At 43.2% G+C, this 22,521-nt stretch overlaps 1 protein-coding gene across 8 annotated transcripts in view; it reads right to left on the minus strand.

The window, feature by feature from the left end:
- Positions 1-22,521, minus strand: part of plxna4 (plexin A4) — a 658,721-nt gene that overhangs the window by 624,916 nt on the left and 11,284 nt on the right. For all 8 annotated transcript variants that reach the window (XM_059654487.1, XM_059654491.1, XM_059654488.1 and 5 more), the window contains exons 2-3: positions 20,638-21,933; positions 10,021-10,203 (exon numbers count right to left, since the gene is read on the minus strand). In XM_059654487.1, the coding sequence (XP_059510470.1) occupies positions 10,021-10,203; positions 20,638-21,801 (1,347 nt within the window). In that variant the 5' untranslated portion in view covers positions 21,802-21,933. The remainder of the gene's footprint in view (positions 1-10,020; positions 10,204-20,637; positions 21,934-22,521) is intronic.

The raw sequence follows: 22,521 nt of genomic DNA on the forward strand, positions 1-22,521 counted from the left end.
AGGGAATTAGAGCCAGGTAGTCTAACAAATCTTATCAGGGAGTCTGGATTTAGGACAGAATGACCGAAAACATTGAAAAGATGAAGCCTGACTGAAATTATAACAAGTACGTCATGGCTGATGAGCATGATTGAATTTTCTTTTGAAGACGTGACTGAAGTTATGGATGGGGGATGTCTACAGAGGTTATTTAAATGTATATTCAGGAGGCATTTGATAAAATCACTCCAGGCTGGTTAGGAAATGGACCAAACAGCAGGAGACAAGAGCTACTGCACAGGTCCTCTTGTGCCAGGATACAAATAATGAGAGCATAAGTAGAACATATAGCCTCTCTAACTTGCTCTGCCATTCAATAAAGTCATGGCTGATCTTTTTGGGTTTTGAATGCCACATTCTAATTGACTCCAATACTCTTTAATTCCTCAATCTAACTAGAATCATCCACCTGTCTTAAAAATATTCACTGATTCCCCTAGCTTCACCTGAGGTGAAATTCCAAAGTTACACAATCTGCAGAAATATTTCTCCTCTGCCCTAAAATGGTGACTCCTAATTTTTAAACAGTGGCCATATTTCCAGGCTCATCCACAAGACAAAACATCATTCCATATTCACCTGGTCAAAACCTTCCAGGACCCTATGCACTTCAATCAAGTCATCTCTCTATGAAACTCCAGTGGAAACAAGTCCAACTTGTCCAAACAATCCTCATCAGAAAACCCCTTTCATTCCCAATATCAATCCAGTGAGCCTCCTCTGAAATGCCTCCAACTCATTTGCTTCCTTCCTTAAACAAGGAGAACAACAATATACTCTGGAACAAAAACAAAGTTGCTGGAAAAGCCCAGCAGGTCTGGTAACATCTGTGAAGGCAAAAACGGAGTTAATGTTTCGGGTCCAGTGATCCTGCAACTCGTCTTTGCACATTTTGTTCAAGTTTGGTGCTTTTCCCAGCTTCTCTAGTTGGCCTTGGATAGTGAGCCCTCCCTTTAGGATGTTTCTTTATAGCTGGAATATATTTATACCACATGTTCTGAAATATTCCCTTTAATGTCTGCTGCTATTGACTATTCCCTAGCCTAGTACGACAGATCACTTCAGCTTGCTCATGGCAATATAGATGCCTTCAAAATTTAAAATATAAGTCTTGCTGCTTCTCCTTTCTTTGTGGGTTTGGTGGTGTCATGCAGGCATCTGTATTGGGACCCCAGCTAATTACGACATTGATTAATGACTATGACATATGACAGAAACCCATAAATCAAACTAAAAGGTAGTATTGTAAAATGTGTGAATGGAAGCATAAAATTACAAAGCAGTTTTTAATAAATTAATCACATGGGAAAAACTGTGACAACTGGATTTTAATGTAGGTCAATGTGATGAGCACCTTAAGCATTAAGCAGAGAAATCAGAATATTTCCCAAATGATGGAAATGCATAAAAAGACGTAGGAGACCAGGTACATAGATCATTGAAATTTCACGAACCAGTTCAAAAAAAACCTGATGGAATGCTGGTCTTAATGTCTATTGAACTGGAGTGCAATGAGGTGGAAATTATGCAAAGTCATATGAAGCTATGATTAGATCGCAACTGTAGTATAGTGAACAGTCTGGGCCCTCGTAGGTAGGATAGTGGGCTTTGGACTCCAAGGGTTAAATTACAAAGAGATTGGACAAACAAGGTTAGTATTCCCTGAAATCCAGTGGAGGGATGATTTTAATCAAAGTTTTCACAACTTTCAAGGGAACAAATAGGCAAGTTAGACAGAAACTGTTGCGAGTTGAGGAGAGTAGGTCAAGGGACATAATCTATAAAAGGTTAGAGACAAACTTTCAAAAGTGAAGTCAGGGAGTATGTCTACCTGCAAAACAGGTAGAAGGACTAAACCTTCTTGCACAAAAAAAAGACTGACACCAAGTCATGAACCAATCCAGCCTACGTTAGCTCACCAGCATTATTACTAAATTTAGGAATAGTAAGCAGACAACACAGAAACAGGGCATTCAAACCATTGCATATGGATTGTGTGCTCAACGCAAGCCTCCTCCCAGTCCCATTTCATCCAATGCTAATAACAGGCCTTTCTGTTCCTTTCCCCAGCATGGCTTCCTGATTCCCTCCATGCTATTTAGCGCTACAATGCTTTGAGACAGTGATTTCCATATTCTCCACATAAACAGGATTTTCCTGATGTCATAGATAATGGGAACTGCAGATGCTGGAGATTCCAAGATAACAAAATGTGGGGCTGGATGAACACAGCAGGCCAAGCAGCATCTCAGGAGCACAAAAGCTGACGTTTCGGGCCTAGACCCTCTCTGATGAAGGGTCTAGGCCCGAAACGTCAGCTTTTGTGCTCCTGAGATGCTGCTTGGCCTGCTGTGTTCATCCAGCCCCACATTTTGTTTTCCTGATGTCATTTTTGGATATATAAGTTACGTACCTTAAATCTACGACCCCTAGTTCGAGGCTCACCCACAGGTTGAAGCAATCTCTTTATTTCTACCATATCAAACACTTCAATTATTCTAAACACCTTTAGCAGGACACATCAATGCCCTCTTCTCTGGAAAAAAAGAAGCCCATTTTGTTCAGCCTTTTCTGAAAAGGATAGTCTCCTGTTTATAAATGATTCAAGTTAAAGTTGCATTCCTTCGGTCTGAGTAACACCAGTGACTGACATGTCTCATATCAATTGGTACCTACATCCTGTCGTTTGGAAGTCAACGTTCAATTTGGAAAATATGCTCAGGATTTACCTGCCTTAATCCTTTTAGTACAAGATCACTTCTCAAGTGCTGAAGAAGCAATATTTTTCTACAGTCTCTCCTAAAACAAAATCATTTCTGTCACAGAGAGGCTGATTGGAATGAGGGGCTAACTATCTGTCTAAGCAGATATGAACTTCTGCACTTCGCTCACAGCAGGGAACCTTGGATCTAAACTTACCTCTTGATGAATTTTGCCCTTAGAAAATCAAATATTTCTCAGGTTTGGATAGGCAGATCAGCCCCACAAGTAGAAAATATTCCTTCTCACTCATCTACGCTGCAATAAGGCATCACTTTTCCTCACGTACATGAATTGCTTGATATAAATAATTTATTAGGTCCTTGTTGGAATACTGTTTTCTCACTTTCCATTTTGGGTTATAATTGGCAATCAGGCTGTTTAAATGTGAAATATTCTTGTAAATGTTGCTAAAAATTGTTCTGTGGGGTATTCAAAATTACAGGTCAAACTTCACATTTTGAAATAACAAGGTGTGGAGCTGGATGAACTCAGCAGGCCAAGCAGCACCAGAGGAACAGGAAAACTGATGTTTCAAGCCTAGACCCTTCCGAAACATCAGCTTTCCTGTCCCTAAGATGCTGCTTGGCCTGCTGTGTTCATCCAGCTCCAAGCCTTGTTATCTCGGATTCTCCAGCATCTGCAGTTCCCATTATTCCTTCACATTTTGAAGTTTCATTTGCACTGGCAAAACTCAATTGTCTGCTGTCTCAGTGTCTATCATCACTTCATCAGATCGTGTGAAAGACCCTCAATTCCGTTGTCTCCTCCAGGCAAAGTGGCAGCAGTAGCTGAGGACACAACGGGAATTGGCCATTCAGCCTCTCAAGCTGATTCTGCTATTTGATTGTCTTCAATTTTATGTACCTGCCAGCCTTGGTTCCCTCAAAGCACAAGCCTAACAAAACAATGCTCACTTCAATATTGAAAATTTTCATTCACCCTGAAAATCCACTGCTTCTGGGAGGTAAAAAAAAGTGTTCTTGCACCAAATTCCTCTCCAGGCATTTGGCACATTTTCTCCTGGAGGCATGGATTTCAGCCTGATGTCCAGTTCCAGGGGGACTACATTCACTCTTGGTACATCAACTGGCCAAGTGATAAACAGAAATGTAGGTCTCAAGCTCCAGAATACCCTCATAACATCTCTCCCTTTTATAAAGGATGCTTCTTAGAAGTTAACACTTGATGAAGTTTTTTTTTGTCACCCATCCTAATTTTTTCTTTGTTCATTCATTGGAGATGTGAGTGTTGCTGACTGGTCTAGAATTTACTGCCCATCCGCAATTGCCCTTGTGAAGGTGGCAGTGAACTGTCATCTTGAACTGTTACAGTCATTTTGGTTTAGGTACTACCATAATTCCTTTAGGGAAGGTGTTCCAAGATTTTGGCCCATCAAGTGGCCGCATTGGCCTGGACGGTGTCATGCTTTGAGCATTGGTGAGTAATTATGATTTAGTAATAACCATTTTTAAAGTTCCTGGAAATGTTTTACTCAAGAAAGGTGTTTTATAAGTGCTCGTTGCTACTATCTGGGGCTTACATGCCTTCCGTCAGTTCCAATGGTAAATTTGAGCAAGACAGCACCTGATCACCACTCATACACATACAAAAACAGGTCTGGAAGTTAGAAAAACTTCAGATATAGGTCACATCAAGCCCCAATGATGTACTCCATTACTGGAAGCACAGCATCCAATGCAGACACATACATATCTCAACGCAGGTGTTGAACAAATAAATTGGGCACGACCGGGTCAGCAAAACTGCAGAAATAGTCACAAGCTCCACAAGATCAAGCGATGTAGAACAAGCAGATTAAGTCTTAAACCTCGCTGCTGTGCATCTGATGGTACAGTAATCACCTGATCAAGCTCAGTAAGGCATTTACCCAAGCATTGCTCAGGGATCGGCACTGTACTCTGCACTAGATTCAGCAATGAGGCTGATTGGGGAATCCTGGCTTGAATGAGGGGCGCGAGGCAGAGGAGGATGAAAGCAAGAGTAAAACTCTTTCCCCACTCCCCTCCACCAAACCCTCTTGAAAGCTTCCAGAGCAATGACCTCCCCCATTATAAAATATTGGGCCCATGTGGTCATCTTACTTTGCACCAAAGGGCTGATTTTAACCGTGTACTTCCATCAGAGGATCTCATATCCCTGAAGCGTAAAATCAGGAAATACGAATGTGCTCCCAAATCCTTCAGTGTCCCAATTACTTTCATCTCGTCAATGGTTCTCCGGTATCCAAGCAGGTGTTCGGGCCTTGTCACAACACTTCTTAATGATAAAATAAATGGCCTTAAGTATTCCAGTGGACACTGTACATTCGTTCTCCAAGGAACATCTTCTGGGCACAGAGCTTACCATTGAAGAGCGGCAGATAGTCTTCATTCGCAGCACTTTAGAAAAACCCATGAAACAAATTAAGCAAAATATCCCCTTAAAAAGCAAACTTAGAAACTAAGCCAAATTAAAGTTTGGTTTTATAGTATTATATTGTACACTGATCACAGCAGCCTTCTGACATTTCAAAAGATACCACATGCTCCCTTTCCAAATGGAGCGATTACAGGAAACAATACCCTGCATTGGTGTCCCTTATCAATTTATTTAATACCATCAACTATTTTTGTCTGCCGTGTGAGTACACATCTGCATGGATGAGCTGGTTAGGAACAAGGAAAATACAACCAGCCTTACAGTATTTTTGCTTTGTTTTATACCAAGGGAATTTAATAGCAAACATAAACACACTCCCACTGTCATTGTCCTTTAATCAAATCGCAATCATGTTGCTGAATGACTGTTCAGCACCAGGCATTTAAAAAATGAAAATGTTATTGTTGTGACATTCACAGTTTGTTAACAGTACGTGCGATTTTATAATTCAGTTAGCTACACAGTGTAACAGAACAAATATCAGATGTTTTTTAAAAATGGGAACTATGCTTCACCAAGGTCATTTGTTCCCAATTGCAGAGTGCCCTCGAGAAAGGCCTTTTTCTACATTGTTTCTGCATCCCCTGATCCTATTGTCACAGCTTAAATCAGAGTGGCATTCCAGATCTCCCTCTTCTATTAACCTCATTATTTTGTATATCTTCACAAAAATCACTTCTTTAAGAAAACAAAATCACCTCTCAGCCACTTCCTTTAAAAGATTGAGAAGCTCAAATATCTCCAATTTTTCTTCATGCCCAAGTGAAAATTGAAACATTTCCCACCTCTCCTTTCCCTCTTCAAGATTTTAACAAGCTATTCCATCAGGTCCTAAGGGAATTTCAATCATAGCTGGCCTCGGGAGAACAAAATGTCTCTTCTTTTAGGGAATGGGCAGTCAGTAGGCCTTTTCATCCTCCACTCTCTCAAAATTTAAGTGACGATTTGATTCTTTTTCCAAACCAAAATAGGATGACCCAGCTTATCAGTCTTGCCCAATGACCCATCGTAGATTTCAAAAACATTCAGTTAAAAAAATGCATTCTTAAGAGGATGCACAATGTAAGTAACTGTGCTTTAAAGCTCAGACAAGTGCCAACTGGCTAATTGACTCCCATTCTCACAATAACCTTATGCAATATGGCCTTTGATCAAGGATCACTAAGCAACACAAAGCAAGATTTGATTTGAAACAGTGCCATAAAGAGTCTAAGGTCCCAGGTAAGTTAAATATTTGTCAGGCAATGATGAGGATGCTACATTTGAATTTAAGTTGCCCTCTTGAAAGGGTGAGGGAGGGGTGGTGTGAGTGGGTGGACAATGAGTCTAGGAAATGCAACTGTTCCAGTTGAGGTCACCAAGTAACTGCTGCTGGAAAAAGGCCAACACAAATGTGGCTCAACTATAGCGCCCCTACAATCAAAGCCTGCTAACTAGGTTAGCGCTGAAAATGGAAAATAGCAATGGACTATAGAACAACATCCAGCTGCATGTTGCAGGTTTTAACTCAATGCCATTAACCATTTCCTAAGCGAAACAAGTGATGCACAGGTACTGGGCACCAGAGGCACAACTTGGAAAGTTATGGAAACTTCGAAGAGACACGTTCCCTCATACAAGCAATCCTCTCTTGATTATATGGAAAGAAATTGTGTGCAAGAGGAGAAGGGAGATTGACACTAAATAATGATGCTTGTTTCGAGAACGGCATGGCGACTTAGTGGTTAACACTGCAGCCTCACAGCGCCAGGAACCCAGGTTTGATTCCAGCCTCAGGCGACTGTGTGGAGTTTGCACATTCTCCCTGCATCTGCATGAGTTTCCTTTGGGTGCTTTGGCTTCCTGCCACAGTCCAAAGATGTGCAGGGTAGGTGGATTGGCCATGGAAAATTGCCTGTAATGCAACAAACACAAGGGCAATTTATGTTCAGGGATGTGTAATTAGGTCGGTATGTTGGATGTTCTGAGGATTGGTGTGGACCTGTAGGGATTGTATGACTTTATATGTGTGCAAGCATGATGTGCCAAATGGATGCCTTCGCCACTGTAACATTCCTGTGATTCTGTGTCCCTGACTGAATACCCCAAAAAGCCTTAGAAATCATCAGGAAAAGTGGAGAAGGCAAAGAAACGAAGGCCATTTGGCATTAGTTTCAAAACAGATCATTGGCCTAAGTATTTCAAAAAGGTTGTTTCTATTTCTATTTGCTCCATAAGTTGGACCTCTGGGAGAAAGAAGAGTAGACACAAGGTTTGAAAGCCGAGTCAACACTACCCAGTCAAGCACCTGTACAAATATGCCATCAGCTTTTTCAAAAAGTCAACAAGCATCACGGTCAGGTGCATGATATGTACCATATAAACAGAGTTACATGGATGACTTATTTGCTGAAACACCTTGTGTAAATCTGAGCTGTGTTTCTGCTGCATTAATTTTCAGTGAGGCTTTATTGCCCCCGACAAGGCATTTTTTTTAAGTTTACAAAGCATACTAATCACTAGCACCAATTAGTAGCAGCTGAAGGAGCTTCCTAATTGTTGAGCAAGAGATGGAAAGCATATTTAAAAGCATTGCTGTTACACAGTCAGCGTATTTCTTAAGTTACTGCTATGGAGTGATGATGGAAGTTCCCAGGCATGAGGTTAGATGACAAGCAGAGGAACCTGTGTGGTTTTTTTGTACACAATCATGCAATACAGGATCATTTCAGCCCATGAAGTCTGTGCCAGTTGTTTTAAAACCGCTAATCCAGTTACACCAAGACCCCTGCTCTTCCCTTATCACCCTGCAATCTTAGCTTCAGGACAAGTGTGTACCCACTTTTATCTGTGTGGTTGACAAGTTCACTTACGTGGGGTCAAGAAAACATTTATCTACCGTGACAAGACTTGAAGTACAAAGCAACGTGATTGGTAACAGGCTGCGGAGCAGGGACGGTTTTCTCCTGTAAATGTTACCTAATGTTACATCTCACCACACAATCAGCATTGTGGTACACTACACAAAGATTCCTCTAACCTATTCCATCCTTTCCCAACTCAAAAATCTCATTCAAGAAAGAACTTATTCCACCTGCTGGTAGGCTGGCCAATCCGAGCTGAGGAACTGTCCTGCTTTAACAATCCTGTGTTTTTTCATGAGTCTCTATTTAATATGTAGATCAAATGATGGAAACCTCCTGACATTAATCACCATAAAAGAGATGCTGTCAATGAAATCTCAAAACACAATTAATCCCGACACTTGAGAGTCATTAAAATTAGCTCAAAATTAAATATTTGTTACTTGACTTAGAAGCAGAATCTAGCTATCACTCAGTAATCAGAGAAAATACAACAAAGGGATTAATTTAGGGTTGCACTCCAATTGAGCATATAAACCTTTTAGGATAACGTCCCCTTTCCAAAATCAAGTCATTTGGCTCAGGCCCACTGAAGATTAACTCAATTCTGCACAATAAAAATGATACATTACCTGTAGTTAATCACTTTGAATTTCTATCTCAACTTGCCTGGTTACAGCTACACTTTAGAGGTAGTAAGAGCTGCAGATGCTGGAGTCAGAGACAACACAGTATAGAGTTGGAGGAACACAGCAGGCCAGGCTCCACACTGTGTTGGCTCTACAGCTGTACTTTAGTTTTTTGCTCAGATTTTGCAGACCATCAGAATTGTGGGAAATTCCAATTTCTGCCCTCGGACCCAGGGTCTTATCTCAAGCTTGTTTTTCCACATGTACAGTTATCCGTGAATAGTACAAGCGCAAGCATTAACTTGACTAAGATGTACACAGGGTTATCAATTTTAACTACTTCTTCTGTACTATGCATGAGCTATTCAGCTTCTGACACATAAATCCTGTCTGAAATCCAGGTTACCTCCTTGCCAAGTTACTTGCACGAGGACTGGAGGGCATCTAAACCCTTGTGGGAAGTATCAGGCTGCTTTAAAGATAATCACTGCGCTGTGTACAACTTGAATACACAGTGAACTATAACCTGCTCACAAACAAAATGAGCATTTCTGCAGAGTGGGGCCAAGATCAGTAACCAGCAGCTGGAGTGGGGCAGCACTCACTGATATTGTAGCAGCCAACACTCTCTTAGCTTGGACTCAATACAATACAGCACCATACTCCCTCTGGAGCCAGGGGCAACACCCATGCACCCCACACACCCAACCCAACAGCAATTCCATTGTTCAATTCCTTTCCACCCATTCAAACAGCAAGCTGCAGTGGCAACTCTAAGCAAAGCAAGCTGAGACATGCAAAGAAACCTACCCAAGGAATTGTCCATTCAGCTTCCCTGAGGGGCTACCTTTCAAATTGTTGAAACGGAGATTTCACCCAAGTTGATTGAGGAATGGTAGCATATCACTGATCAGTTTACCCTGTCACATTTCACCTATTCCAAACTTGTATTATAATGCAACTGAGCACAGTAATTAAAAATATCTACGTTTGACCCTTTAGTCACTAACCCACTAATGGACAACATCTCAGTAGAGTGTGAATCCTGCCCCAACAAAACTTGTTTTATTTTAGTGAGCAACAAAATCCATTTCCCAGTCTACAAACACTAACTTTTTCACAAATTCTGAACAGAATTGCTGGTTATAGTAAAAGAACTTGTACCATATAGAAACCACCTTGAAAGTGCATCTTCACAAAAGGTCACCTTGGAACAACAAGCAATAAAAGCACTAAACTACTTGGATGCGCACATTGCCTTGCACATCATCAACTCGACCTCCCCAGGGAAAGCCAGCTCCTCCTACCTTTTTCAGCTTGCCACTCTTAGTCCCCACAAACACCAGTGAGTGGTCATTATAAACGTATGAAATCACTGAGCTCATTCGGTCTCGGTCCTCAAAGAACAGGGCGATGCCCTGCATGAGAGTTGAGCCACCTAATGGAGCGTTAATGTCCAGTCCGCAAAAGCTGTCATCAATGGGAACAGGCTGCAAAGAAAATAGAGGAACAGTTGTTAAAACAAAGGTTTCTCAGCAATAAACAATGTTAAATCTATGTTCATCAGCCATTGGAAATGGAATAGATGACAATGTGAGCCTATCCCATTGGCCGAACAAAACCTGTCCCTCGGATGATTTTCATTCCAATGGTGTTTTTTTTTGGGTGAAGTGCCAGTAGGATTCACCCGATGAAATATTTATCTTTATAGATGATGTATGACATTTTTGTCCCCTTCAGCAGGTAGGCCATAAATCCTCCTATATGACCCCACAACATTATGCTGAGTCTAATAACATTTGTTTCAGAAAAGTCATTTCTTTTAATTTGTTGCACCAGAATGGAATCAAATACTTTGATTTGGCATTCATCATTGCATCTTCCTTCCCCCAAAATCTCCATAAATACTCCCCTTGAAATAGGGAATATGCGACAAAACAATGCACTGAAGGTTACTTGCCCACTTGCCTGGATGAGTGCAGCTCCAACAACAATCAAGAAGCTTGACTCATCCAGGATAAAGCTATCTGCTTGACTGGCACCAGTCTCACAACCATGCACTCCTTCCATTACTGAGACATATTAGCAGCAGTGTGTACGATCTACACAATGCACTGCAGAAATTCACCAAAGGTCCTTAGAACTAGCTATTTGGATGAAGAACTGGCTCAAAAGGTGGAAGACAGAAGGCTCATTACATTCACTAATATGCAGATGAGGAATCAGTTCAATGTTTTATCTTAAAAAACAGCACCAGACAGTGCAGCGCACCTTTAGTACTCAACTGAAATGTCAACTGTCCAAACTTTTTCTTTAAAAACAAAGAGTGACTAACACGAATTGGTTGCTAAACTAAACCGCTGGAAGTTATAATTAGATTAGCAGCTTGAAGTGCAACTTGAGGCCATACATACTTATGGAAATGGCCTTCAATTTTACTTCACAATACTAATCAATAATTTGAATAGGCTTATCCATTTCAGTGTGCTTGATGGGCGATATTACCACCATACAAAGGGCAAATCGTTCTCTTAAAAATAATCCTACTCAGTTAATTAACTGTGTGGGCGAAGTATCTTTAAACATTACAGAGACTAACTTTCCTCTCACTGTGGCCATTTTGTGGAATTAATTTGTACATCGGGATTACAGCAGATAAAATGAATCGCTCATCAGTCCACTGCAGAACTGAATGAATTGGCATGGTTGAAGGTGGAACCAACAAAGGTCCCAAACAGCCTCTCAGATGGGCATGACATTGGTATGGCATTGCGAATACAGGTTTGCACTTATATCTCGATTAGATGATCTGCCCATTATCACATTGCTGCTCGTGTGAACTTGCGGTTTGCAAATATGCTGCCATATTCCTTTCTTCACAACAGCGATTACAATTCAAAAAGTATTTCTTTGTCTGTAAAATGCTTTGGGATATCTGGAGGTGAAAAATACAAGCCTTTCTTTTTTCAAAAAGAATCAAGATACTGCAGAGCCAACTGGTTTTTCATGGATAAAAGGAGAAATAAAATACGTTTCAAGCCTTTCCATTCCAAATATTATTGCTATTAGCATGGGCTAGGAAATGGTCACATTTCCCTTCCAAGATGAAATACTTGGTAACTGCAAAGTAAGGAACAGTTCAAACTGAAGGCGTTGTGATCCATGCCTGGTGTAGAAGTACAGGGCATCAAGCCAGGAATGAAGCCAGCATTCCTTTCACAGTACTGAATGAAAAACTATTTTGTTCCCAAAGAACTAAAGGGACACCAGTTTGGTTCTAGACCTTAGTTCATTTACTGGGACAGGGCACTGCTATGTGCTCATTGACCAATCAAAAGAATTATCCAACACATGCTGACCATATAGTGATTGATACGTTTCACTTCCATTTATGTCTGCACTGCCTTTATTTAGACAGCGATGAATGCACAAGGGGCCAGCACTAATAGCAGTGAAGGGCACCACAAGGTTGGTAGCTCGGAGATGTTATTGTTTTCCCTTACAAATTATGAAATGAAACAACTTGCATATTTATTGAATGTCAGAAACACATCCTGGAAAAGCAAGAAAATAAAGTAGATAAAAAAGGGAGAAATAAAATCAAAAGATAGTTGCCAAGTCTTATTTCCTCTGTAAGCTCAATCAAAAAAAACAAGTGTAAATAAAACAAACTAGACTTTCTATAACTCATATCAATGACAGAAGCAATGAAAGGTCTCACTGGAGTACAGCTTGGTAAAGCATAGGTTAACACAATGATCAGCCAGTTAACCAATTTTAAATCCAACTGGGATGGAGGTTAACTTCTCACTCCCTGTGGCTGGAAGTTTCCTAGTATAGGTAAAGGTAACCTCACTGTCAGCACAACGAAGCCATTGGACAACTGAGGCCAGCAGAGAAGGGCAAACACTTACATTTCCTTTAACAGCTCGAGTAAGATTGGAGTTTTAGTAGAGTGGAAGTTTTAAGCACTGACCATTGTTTTAAATCAGAAATAAGGAAGCTTCACACTAATGTTCTTGGTTGTAACATGAGGTTTGTTGGTACATCGTAAATTTTCATTTTACTCAAAAGGAAGTTTACACTCATTTCTCCTAAAGTTCATTGAGTGGTTGCAGTTTCTTAACCACCAGAAACTCTCCTTCATCTTTCTCTGTATTGAGAAAGTCAGAGAGCATTGGGCAAATTATTTCATCACAAAGATCACAACTGACCCAAAACCAGCTCTAATGTGATATCCACTACCACTGGTTTACGATCAGCGGGACACTGCTTTCTAATTCATTACCTTACTAGTTTAGTACCCCAACTGTATCGGCCAGAATATTTATGTAACATTCCTAGCTTAAAAAAATGTCTGAATACGTCACAAGTCTGCAACCGGGAAAGAAAATAACAAAGGGCACAAACAGATAGATTTTTCATTGATCTGGATAAGGTAGGATACAGAAGTAAATTGCAACATAAAGCAGTAATCCAAATAGGGATATGGAGAGTGTTCAGGACTTAGAAATGGGGACACAGACCTTGAAGTCAATCTGTTGGAGTAAAGCAGAATCAGTGTTAGAAACAGGCGGTAGTGAGGCTGGAAGGTCATGCTTTAATACAGTTTGTGAAGAGTGGAGATGGAAACTTAGCAAGAAGATTGAAGGAAGCAGGGGCATCCCAGTTCATGGCCTTGATTTGGAAAACAAATGTTCCCACAGGTTTCTTGTATGTTAAAAAAAATCTCAAATGAAGATAGTAAAAAGATGGAGTCGTAAATTAGCAGTGATCAAGAGGAGCCTTAGACTGTATTTGTACTCCAGATAATGCAGCTATTGTCAAAGGTAGCAAAACACATCCCTGGTTGAACTTGCCAATCAAACCAGAACAACTATACAATATCCGGCTTAATTATGAAAAGGCAACTTTGGTAAAGCAGAGAGCTTGGGTGACTATCCAGGATCCAACAGAGGGAAGAACATGAAAAGTGGGAAGTAACTGGCGAGTAGACTGGGAGCCAGAAGAAGAGTACAAAAGCAACATCAGAGTTAACAGCATGATCCAGCTAATGGGAGAAATAGCACACAAGTTGGAGCAAAAGCAGAAGTTGTCCTTTAGCTGGACCAGATGAGCTGAATGCAAAAGGATGATGGCAGGATATAAGTTAACTGGAGTAACGTCACATAATATGGCAGAGGGTAAAGTGGGTGGTCTGAGTGGGTGCAGGTAAGTTAAATAAATCTGACAAAGAGAAAAGGTACAGGTGCTCAGGCCTACTGTGCCAACCACTAAACAATCTTGTGATGACAATGAAGTATAGTAGCTACAACAGCAAAGCTACACCAGAGCGGAGTTAATTGGAAGTAATCAAATAAAATTAGACAGGTGTGTTAACTTAATACAAGACAGTGATTTGTCACCATTCTCATCCTGATCTATTAACTTGACTCTACTCCACTGGGTTCATCTATCCCCCTTGAGTCATCAGAACACCCAGCATGCCATTTAATTTCCATGCCTGATACTAAGAGCATAATTCATAAGCCCTAAAGTCACAAATGAGTCACCATCCACCACACAAGTAGAGCTTTATAAAAAAAAATTCACAGGCTTTCAATTTATCTCTTTCAAGTTTCAAATATGATAAAATTAATAAGGTTTCTGATTTCTTCACAAATGAGAAAAATGAATCAGTAAAATGCCAAGTGGCTATTAAAAGATAACTGTACTATTTTATTGCTGTACAAATGAGGTCACATATCAATGTAAATGAGCACTACCCATCATCTGAAGAGCTTGCTGTGCACACTTCACAACCAGCTGACTCTAGAATCAGAAAGCCATGGATTCAAACACCATTGAGGACTTGAGTATTTAACTGAGGGCTCCATGACGGTCAACTAACTCACTTGCAATTCCATTATTTAAAAATGGCGGGGAATATGATGATAATGTGGGAACAAAAAGCAGTGGAAGAATATGTTGATATAATGAGAGAAATTACAATGAGCGAGTTAAATTATAAACATTGGCACAGACCAACTGAGGTAGAATTACCTACTATAATTCATAATAATCTTATTTAAAAAAACTGGAGGTGCTTACTTTTGAATTAAGTATTAAGTCATTAGACTCAAATGCTTGCTGAAAAGGACTATTTGAAGGACAACAGGAAGTATTTTGAGCAGATTTTCAATTTTTAAAAAATCCAGTCAGTGGACAATGGCTTTGTTGGCTAGGTTTACATCTATTGCCTGTCCCTGGTCGCCCTTGAGAAGGTGGTGAGCTGCCTTCTTGAGCCGCTGCAGTCCATTTGCTATAGGTAGACACATAATACCCTTAGGAAGAGAATTCCATGATTTTGACCCAACGATCCTGCCAGCTAACATCAATTACTTGGTCATTCTTTCTTGCAAGAAAGAGAAATTCTTGTGTTTTTTAAAATCTTTTCTTAGTTTAGTTGCCACAGGGCTGGTTTCTTGGTAGAGACAACCGGTGGAGAGTTTAACCCGAAGGTCACAACACCTCAGGGAACGGACAAGGTTGAGAAGGTGAGACCTTCACAATGACCTCAGCCAGTGTTGGAATTGAATGAAACTGCAAAAAATGTGATTCAAAAGTAAATCAATCATTCTACAATAGGGTATCCAGAGTATGTACACTACTTCAAAGGACAGTTTTCTCAGTCAGTCATGACATGTGCAATACATTAGTGAGATCACACTTAGAATATTGTGTACAGTTTTTGGTCCGCTTAAAGGAAAAGGGATGGAATTGTATTGGAAGCAGCTCAGAATAAGTTCACTGGGTTGACTGCAGAAACGAGGGGTTTGTGTTATTGAGAGATTGAGCGGTTTAAGCATATACTTTCTGGAGTTTAGAAGAATGTGAGGATATCAGTTTGAGGTATACAAGAATCTGAAGGGAATTGACAAAAGAGACATGGAAAAGATTTTCCCCATGTGGGGCAATCTAGAACATGAGGTCATTGTTTTAAATGGTATCTCTTAGGCTAAAACTGATACGAGGTGAAGTCACTTCTCTCAAAAAGTCATGAATCTATGGAATTCACTATCACAGAGTGTGGTGGATGCTAGGACTTTGAGTAAATTTAGGGAGAACATAAGTTTTTAAATTAGTAACGGGTTGAAGAGTTAGACATCAGGCAGGAAAGTGGAGTTGAGGCCAAGATGTAGCCAGCTATGATTGTATTAAATGGCAGAGCAGACTCAATGGGCTGAATTGTCAACTCCTGCTTCTAGTTTCTATTGGTTGTTTTAAAAGCTTTCAATCTCTCTCCAAGAATCAGTGCAGGGATCATTACAAAATGATCCAATGCTTCATCCAAGAGAGAGCTCTTCACACCGATTGGAGTCATACCTGACACATAGGAAGATGGTCGTGGTTGTTAGAGGTCAGTCATCTCAGGTCCTACATCTCCTTGGGCTAGTGTCCTAAGCCCAACCATCTTCAGCTGCTTCAATGACCTGCTCTCCATCATAAAGTTAGAAGTAGTGAGGTTTTCCAATGATTATTCAAATTTCAGCACCGTTCACAACTCCTCAGGTGCTGAAGCAGTCCCTGTTCAAATGCACCAATTATCCAGGGTTGGGCTGACAAGTGGCAAGTGACATGAATGCCACACAAATGCCAAGCAAAAATCATGTCCAATAAGAGACAATCTAATCACTGCCGGTTGACTTTCAATGATGGATCTATCACCGTCACTGAATCCCACTACTATCAACATCTTTGGGGTTACCATTGACCAGAAACTCAACTGGACTTGCCATGTAAATACAATAGCTATAAGACCAGGTCAGAGCTTTGGATACTGCAGTGAGTAACTCACCTCCTGCCTCCCCAAAGCCTGTTCACCATTGAGAAGGCACAAGTCAGGGGTGTGAAAGCTTACTCCCCACTTGCCCGGACGGGTGCAGTTCCAACTACATAAAGTTTGATACTACCCAAGTTGAAGCAGCCGGCTTGATTAGCACTACACCCACAAGCATCTAATCTGTTCACCACCTACCCTCAATAGCAGTAGCATGTACTATCTACAAGGTGCACTGCAGATATTCACTCAGAACCCCTAGACAGCACTTTCCAAACCCATGACTATTGGAAGGATAAGGGCAACAAATACATGGGAACACCATCACCTACATGTCCCTTTCCAATCAAATCACCATTCTGTCTTGGAAATATATTGCTGTTCCTTCACTGTCATTGGGTCAAAATCCTGGAACTCCATGCCTAATGGTATTGTGGATCTACTCACAGCACTTAGACTGCAGCAGTTCAAGAAGATAAACATCTTCTCAAGGGCAACTAGGGACAGGCATAAAATTCTGGCCAGCCAGAAATACTCACATCCCACAAGTGAATGAAAAAGAAACATGTTCTTCAAAAACAAATGGTGGCAGGCTATTTAGCTCTGCCATCATCTGAGCCCGTTCCCAGAGACTCATGAACAATTTCAACTGGAGCTCATTGCATGGAGATCAGAAGCAGCAAATCAGGCTGAAAAGATCCAAGTGGCCAAACTCCAAATGATAGCGTGGCCAACCAGGTCAGAATGGGTCTCAGAGGTCTTTTTTTAAAAATGGTTTTACATTTCATCCTCTTCCGACAAAACCTTTGAATGTGGCACTTGAGTTATTTCAGCACTTTTACACTGTTAGATTAGTGAAATTCTTTGTAACACTCTTAGAACATCCTAAAGTGTTTGACAGAGCAAATAAAAACTTACAACACAAAGCCACATGATAAGATAATGAAATGTGAGGCTGGATGAACACAGCAGGCCCAGCAGCATCTCAGGAGCACAAAAGCTGACGTTTCGGGCCTAGACCCTTCATCAGAGAGGGGGATGGGGTGAGGGTTCTGGAATAAATAGGGAGAGAGGGGGAGGCAGACCAAAGATGGAGAGAAAAGAAGATAGGTGGAGAGGAGAGTATAGGTGTGGAGGTAGGGAGGGGATAGGTCAGTCCAGGGAAGACGGACAGGTCAAGGAGGTCGGATGAGGTTAGTAGGTAGGAAATGCAGGTGCGGCTTGAGGTGGGAGGAAGGGATGGGTGAGAGGAAGAACAGGTTAGGGAAGCAGAGACAGGCTGGGCTGGTTTTGGGATGCAGTGGGTGGAGGGGAAGAGCTGGGCTGGTTGTGTGGTGCAGTGGGGGGAGGGGTGAACTGGGCTGGTTTTGGGATGCAGTAGGGGAAGGGGAGATTTTGAAGCTGGTGAAGTCCACATTGATACCATATGGCTGCAGGGTTCCCAAGCGGAATATGAGTTGCTGTTCCTGCAACCTTTGGGTGGCATCATTGTGGCAGTGCAGGAGGCCTATGATGCACATGTCATCTAAAGAATGGGAGGGGGAGTGGAAATGGTTTGCGACTGGGAGGTGCAGTTTATTGCGAACCGAGCGGAGGTGTTCTGCAAAGCGGTCCCCCGTGACCCTCCTTCAGAACTAATTGTAGGGAAAAGTTTGGGATAAATACTGGAGATCGGAGCATGCCTAGTGTTCACAGGACTTGTTCCAGCTTAAAGTGCCAGGCTCGTTCACATTAACGTATTCTTAGGGAAATGTAGCCTGTGTTAAGTATGTACTATTTTGAAAACCAATAACCCAGTAGATCAATCAAGTATTTTGGCATTTCCTCGAAGGCGTGTTGTAACTGAAATCAAATCCTGAAGGGAAACTTGGCAAATGGAAATCTCCAATTTTGGAGTATACCATACACTCCAATCCCTGCAATGCTGCCCCATGAAAGCACTATAATCCTCCTGGAACCCAGGGCTGCTGCCCTATTACAGAATGAGGTAGCTGGTGGTGCTTTAGCCTGAGGGTCATTGAGTCTTAGGTGAGGTTGAGAAAGAGCATCATTCATGGTAACCTCAGCCCCTACAGAGATCGAACCTACATTCTCAGCATCATAAACTTACCATCCAGCCAACTGAGCTGAGCTTTTCAGAATGCCTAACGCATACCTATGGGAAATCAGGTGCTCCTTCTCTGGGACCAGCATAGACATAATCACAGAAGAGGCAGGCAATTGAATTCATTAGCCTTCTCCACAACCAGTCTTGTAATGGGCAGGCCCACAAGGAGGTCCTCTGATCTGCCTACGTTCCCCATCCTCACAGGGACTAGCGAGTGGCATGTATATGGAACCATTGAATGGACTATGTCATTATTGAACAAAGTGTATTGTGCAGATCCTGAGAATATGCCAGTAGTTTTTAATCTTTGAGCACCTTGGATTATTCTTCCTAAAGCTCTCTGTTTGTCACAACATATATTGTATCAGAGATAGTAGGAACTGCAGATGCTGCGGAATCCGAGATGACAAGGTGTAGAGCTGGATGAACACAGCAGGCCAAGCAGGAAGGCTGACGTTTCAGGCCTAGGCCCTTCAGCAGAAAGGGCCTGATGAAGGTCTAGGCATGAACGTCAGCTTTCCTGCTCCTATGATGCTGCTTGGCCTGCTGTGTTCATCCAGCTCTACAACTTGTTACGTCACAACATATATTCCAGTTTTAGGGGTGCTCCTTAAACCATATCAAAAGCAAAAACAAAGTTGCTGGAAAAGTTCAGCGGGTCTGGCAGCATCTGTGAATGAAAAAACAACTGTTAACGTTTCAGGAGAAGGGTCACCAGACCTGAAACGTTAACTCTGCTCTTTCATTCGCAGATGCTGCCAGACCTACTGAGCTTTTCCAGAAACTTTTTTTTTCTTCTGTTCCTGATTTATAGCATCCTCAGTTCTTTTGGCTTTTATTTAGCCTCTGTTCAAGCTTTTAATCACCTAACCTAATATCTTATCATGTGCTTTCCGGAAAGACCACTCTCTCCGTGACTCCCTTGTTCGGTCCACACTGCCCTCCAACCCCACCACACCCGGCACCTTCCCCTGCAACCGCAGGAAGTGCTACACTTGTCCCCACACCTCCTCCTTCACCCCTATCCCAGGCCCCAAGATGACTTTCCATATTAAGCAGAGGTTCACCTGCACATCTGCCAATGTGGTATACTGCATCCATTGTACCCGGTGTGGCTTCCTCTACATTGGGGAAACCAAGTGGAGGCTTGGGGACCGCTTTGCAGAACACCTCCGCTCGGTTCGCAATAAACAACTGCACCTCCCAGTCGCAAAACCATTTCCACTCCCCCTCCCATTCTTTAGATGACATGTCCATCATGGGCCTCCTGCAGTGCCACAATGATGCCACCCAAAGGTTGCAGGAACAGCAACTCATATTCCGCTTGGGAACCCTGCAGCCTAATGGTATCAATGTGGACTTCACCAGCTTCAAAATCTCCTCTTCCCCCACCGCATCCCAAAACCAGCCCAGTTCACCCCTCCCCCCACTGCACCACACAACCAGCCCAGCTCTTCCCCCCCACCCACTGCATCCCAAAACCAGCCCAGCCTGTCTCTGCTTCCCTAACCTGTTCTTCCTCTCACCCATCCCTTCCTCCCACCTCAAGCCGCACCTCCATTTCCTACCTACTAACCTCATCCCACCTCCTTGACCTGTCCGTCTTCCCTGGACTGACCTATCCCCTCCCTACCTCCACACCTATACTCTCCTCTCCACCTATCTTCTTTTCTCTCCATCTTCGGTCTGCCTCCCCCTCTCTCCCTATTTATTCCAGAACCCTCACCCCATCCCCCTCTCTGATGAAGGGTCTAGGCCCGAAACGTCAGCTTTTGTGCTCCTGAGATGCTGCTGGGCCTGCTGTGTTCATCCAGCCTCACATTTTATTATCTAGGTCGAAAATGTTACCTGTTTTCTCTCTTACGGACGCTGCTGAGTTTTTCGCTGTTCTTGTTTCTGATTTCCAGCAACTTTGGGGTTTCATTTTGTTCTGTGTACACAACTAAACACCCACCCGCCCCCAGCCCCACAAAACACACAGAGAGAAGCCAGCCTTACCGCGGGCACGCACGGGATGTCCTTCACTTTGAGCCAGGCCAGATCGAGGAAGCCCTCCCCTCTGTAGCAGGACTGCAGGCGGTCCTTGATGCGCTCGTTGATGGAGCTCAGCACAAACATGCAGAGGACGGATTCATCGGGGGCTTTACTGCGCCTCTTCTGGCCCTTGGAGAAGACAGCGAACAGCACGTCGTCATGATCGGCCTGAATGCCCAGAGACCTGGCCAGAACGGGGCCAGCCTTCGCCAGGTGAGCGGCTTGCAGCAACCGGTATTCCACACCGTCCCGGACACAGCCGATGGGCATCTCCACATAGGAGTTGAAGGTGGTGTCGGCCTGGCAGAGGCGTACCAGCTTGGAAGTGTAGACCTGCTGGCGGCTGGAGCCTGGCCCTGTGTTGATCAGCTCGGGCTGCAGGGTCAGGAAGTAGACAAAGGCGCCGCTGCTGAACCCGTAGATGTAGTAGATATCGAAGTCAGGGATCACCGTGAAGGTGTCGGATGGGATCTTGATGAGGGAAGCCACAAACTCGTCGTGGAAGACGAAAGAGAACATCTCATCCGCCTCGGCGTTGCTGGCGAGCAGGCGGCTTGAGATGGTGGGGAAATATTCCGGTTTACCATCCACCGCCGTGGCCACGAAGAGTTTAGCGTCCGAGCCCTGGTCCGAGACGATGACCCCGAAGACGGAGCCGCTGTCGTTGACCCCGGACAGGTAGTGCTCCTTCTTGTGGAAGGGTTCCCCCAGCTTGAAGAGATCCTCCAGCCGCAGCAGCTTGCAGATGCCCTGGTACAGGCTTCCGCACGCAATCAAGCGCCGCTCCCCCTGGTCGATCAGCAGCATCTTGTTGACGTTGTCGGTCAGCCGCAGCGGCTCGTTGCAGGGCTGCACGATGCGGGGAGGGTAACAGTTTGGGTTGTCCTCATCCGGCCCTGTCTGGTGGGTGATCAGGGGCTGCAAGTCACTCGACAGTTTGTAGATCCTATTGACCGCGCCCAGGTACACGCTGCCCGTTCTTTGGTCCACGACCAGGTGGTTGAACCCCCAGTCTGGGTTGTCCGTTTTAAAAGCCCGGTACTCCTGGTTAACCACTGACCCCCCACGGCAGCAAGAGGCGAGGCTGAGGAGCAGGTGAAAGGAGAGGCAGTATCTCCCCACCGCCATTCTTCTGGGGGAAGAGGGGCAAGGCCGATGTTGTTTATGGTCCGGCTCCTCTTGTTTTAATTTTTAAATCCCAACTGAAGATAGATATTCGGCTACTGATCTACCCACGTCCGGTCCTTAGCATCGTTAAGTCTGAAAGGGAAGAGATAAAAGTCACGAAGCAGCTAGGTCACAGATTGCCCGGAGGACGAGGGGGTTCCCTTTCTGTCTCTGGAACACTAAGCTGTTCCTCTCTCCCGTCAATTCACCCCTATTGCTTCTCTCTCTCTTTTGTCCCCACCTTCTTTCGTTCACACATCAGCACATGAGCTAACAAAGTGTGGAGCTGGATGAACACAGCAGGCCAAGCAGCATCTCAGGAGCACAAAAGCTGACGTTTCAGGCCCTCTCTGATGAAGGGTCTAGGCCCGAAACGTCAGCTTTTGTGCTCCTGAGATGCTGCTTGGCCTGCTGTGTTCATCCAGCTCCACACTTTGTTATCTTGGATTCTCCAGCATCTGCAGTTCCTATTATCCCAGCACATGAGCTAGGGGCTAGATTCGCTCAGTTAGCTGGATGTTTGGTTTGCACTATTGCGTGATGTCAAGGGTGTGGATATAATTCCCCCTACTGGGTGAGGTTACCATGAAGGATTCCCCTTTCCCTAACACCCTGTTGAGCAACCACCAGTTCTTTCCCTTGAGAGAGCAGCTCAATATTTTGGTAGGGCACTGCGAGATG

Source organism: Stegostoma tigrinum, chromosome 25 (assembly GCF_030684315.1).
Source record: "Stegostoma tigrinum isolate sSteTig4 chromosome 25, sSteTig4.hap1, whole genome shotgun sequence".
Taxonomy (NCBI): domain Eukaryota; kingdom Metazoa; phylum Chordata; class Chondrichthyes; order Orectolobiformes; family Stegostomatidae; genus Stegostoma; species Stegostoma tigrinum.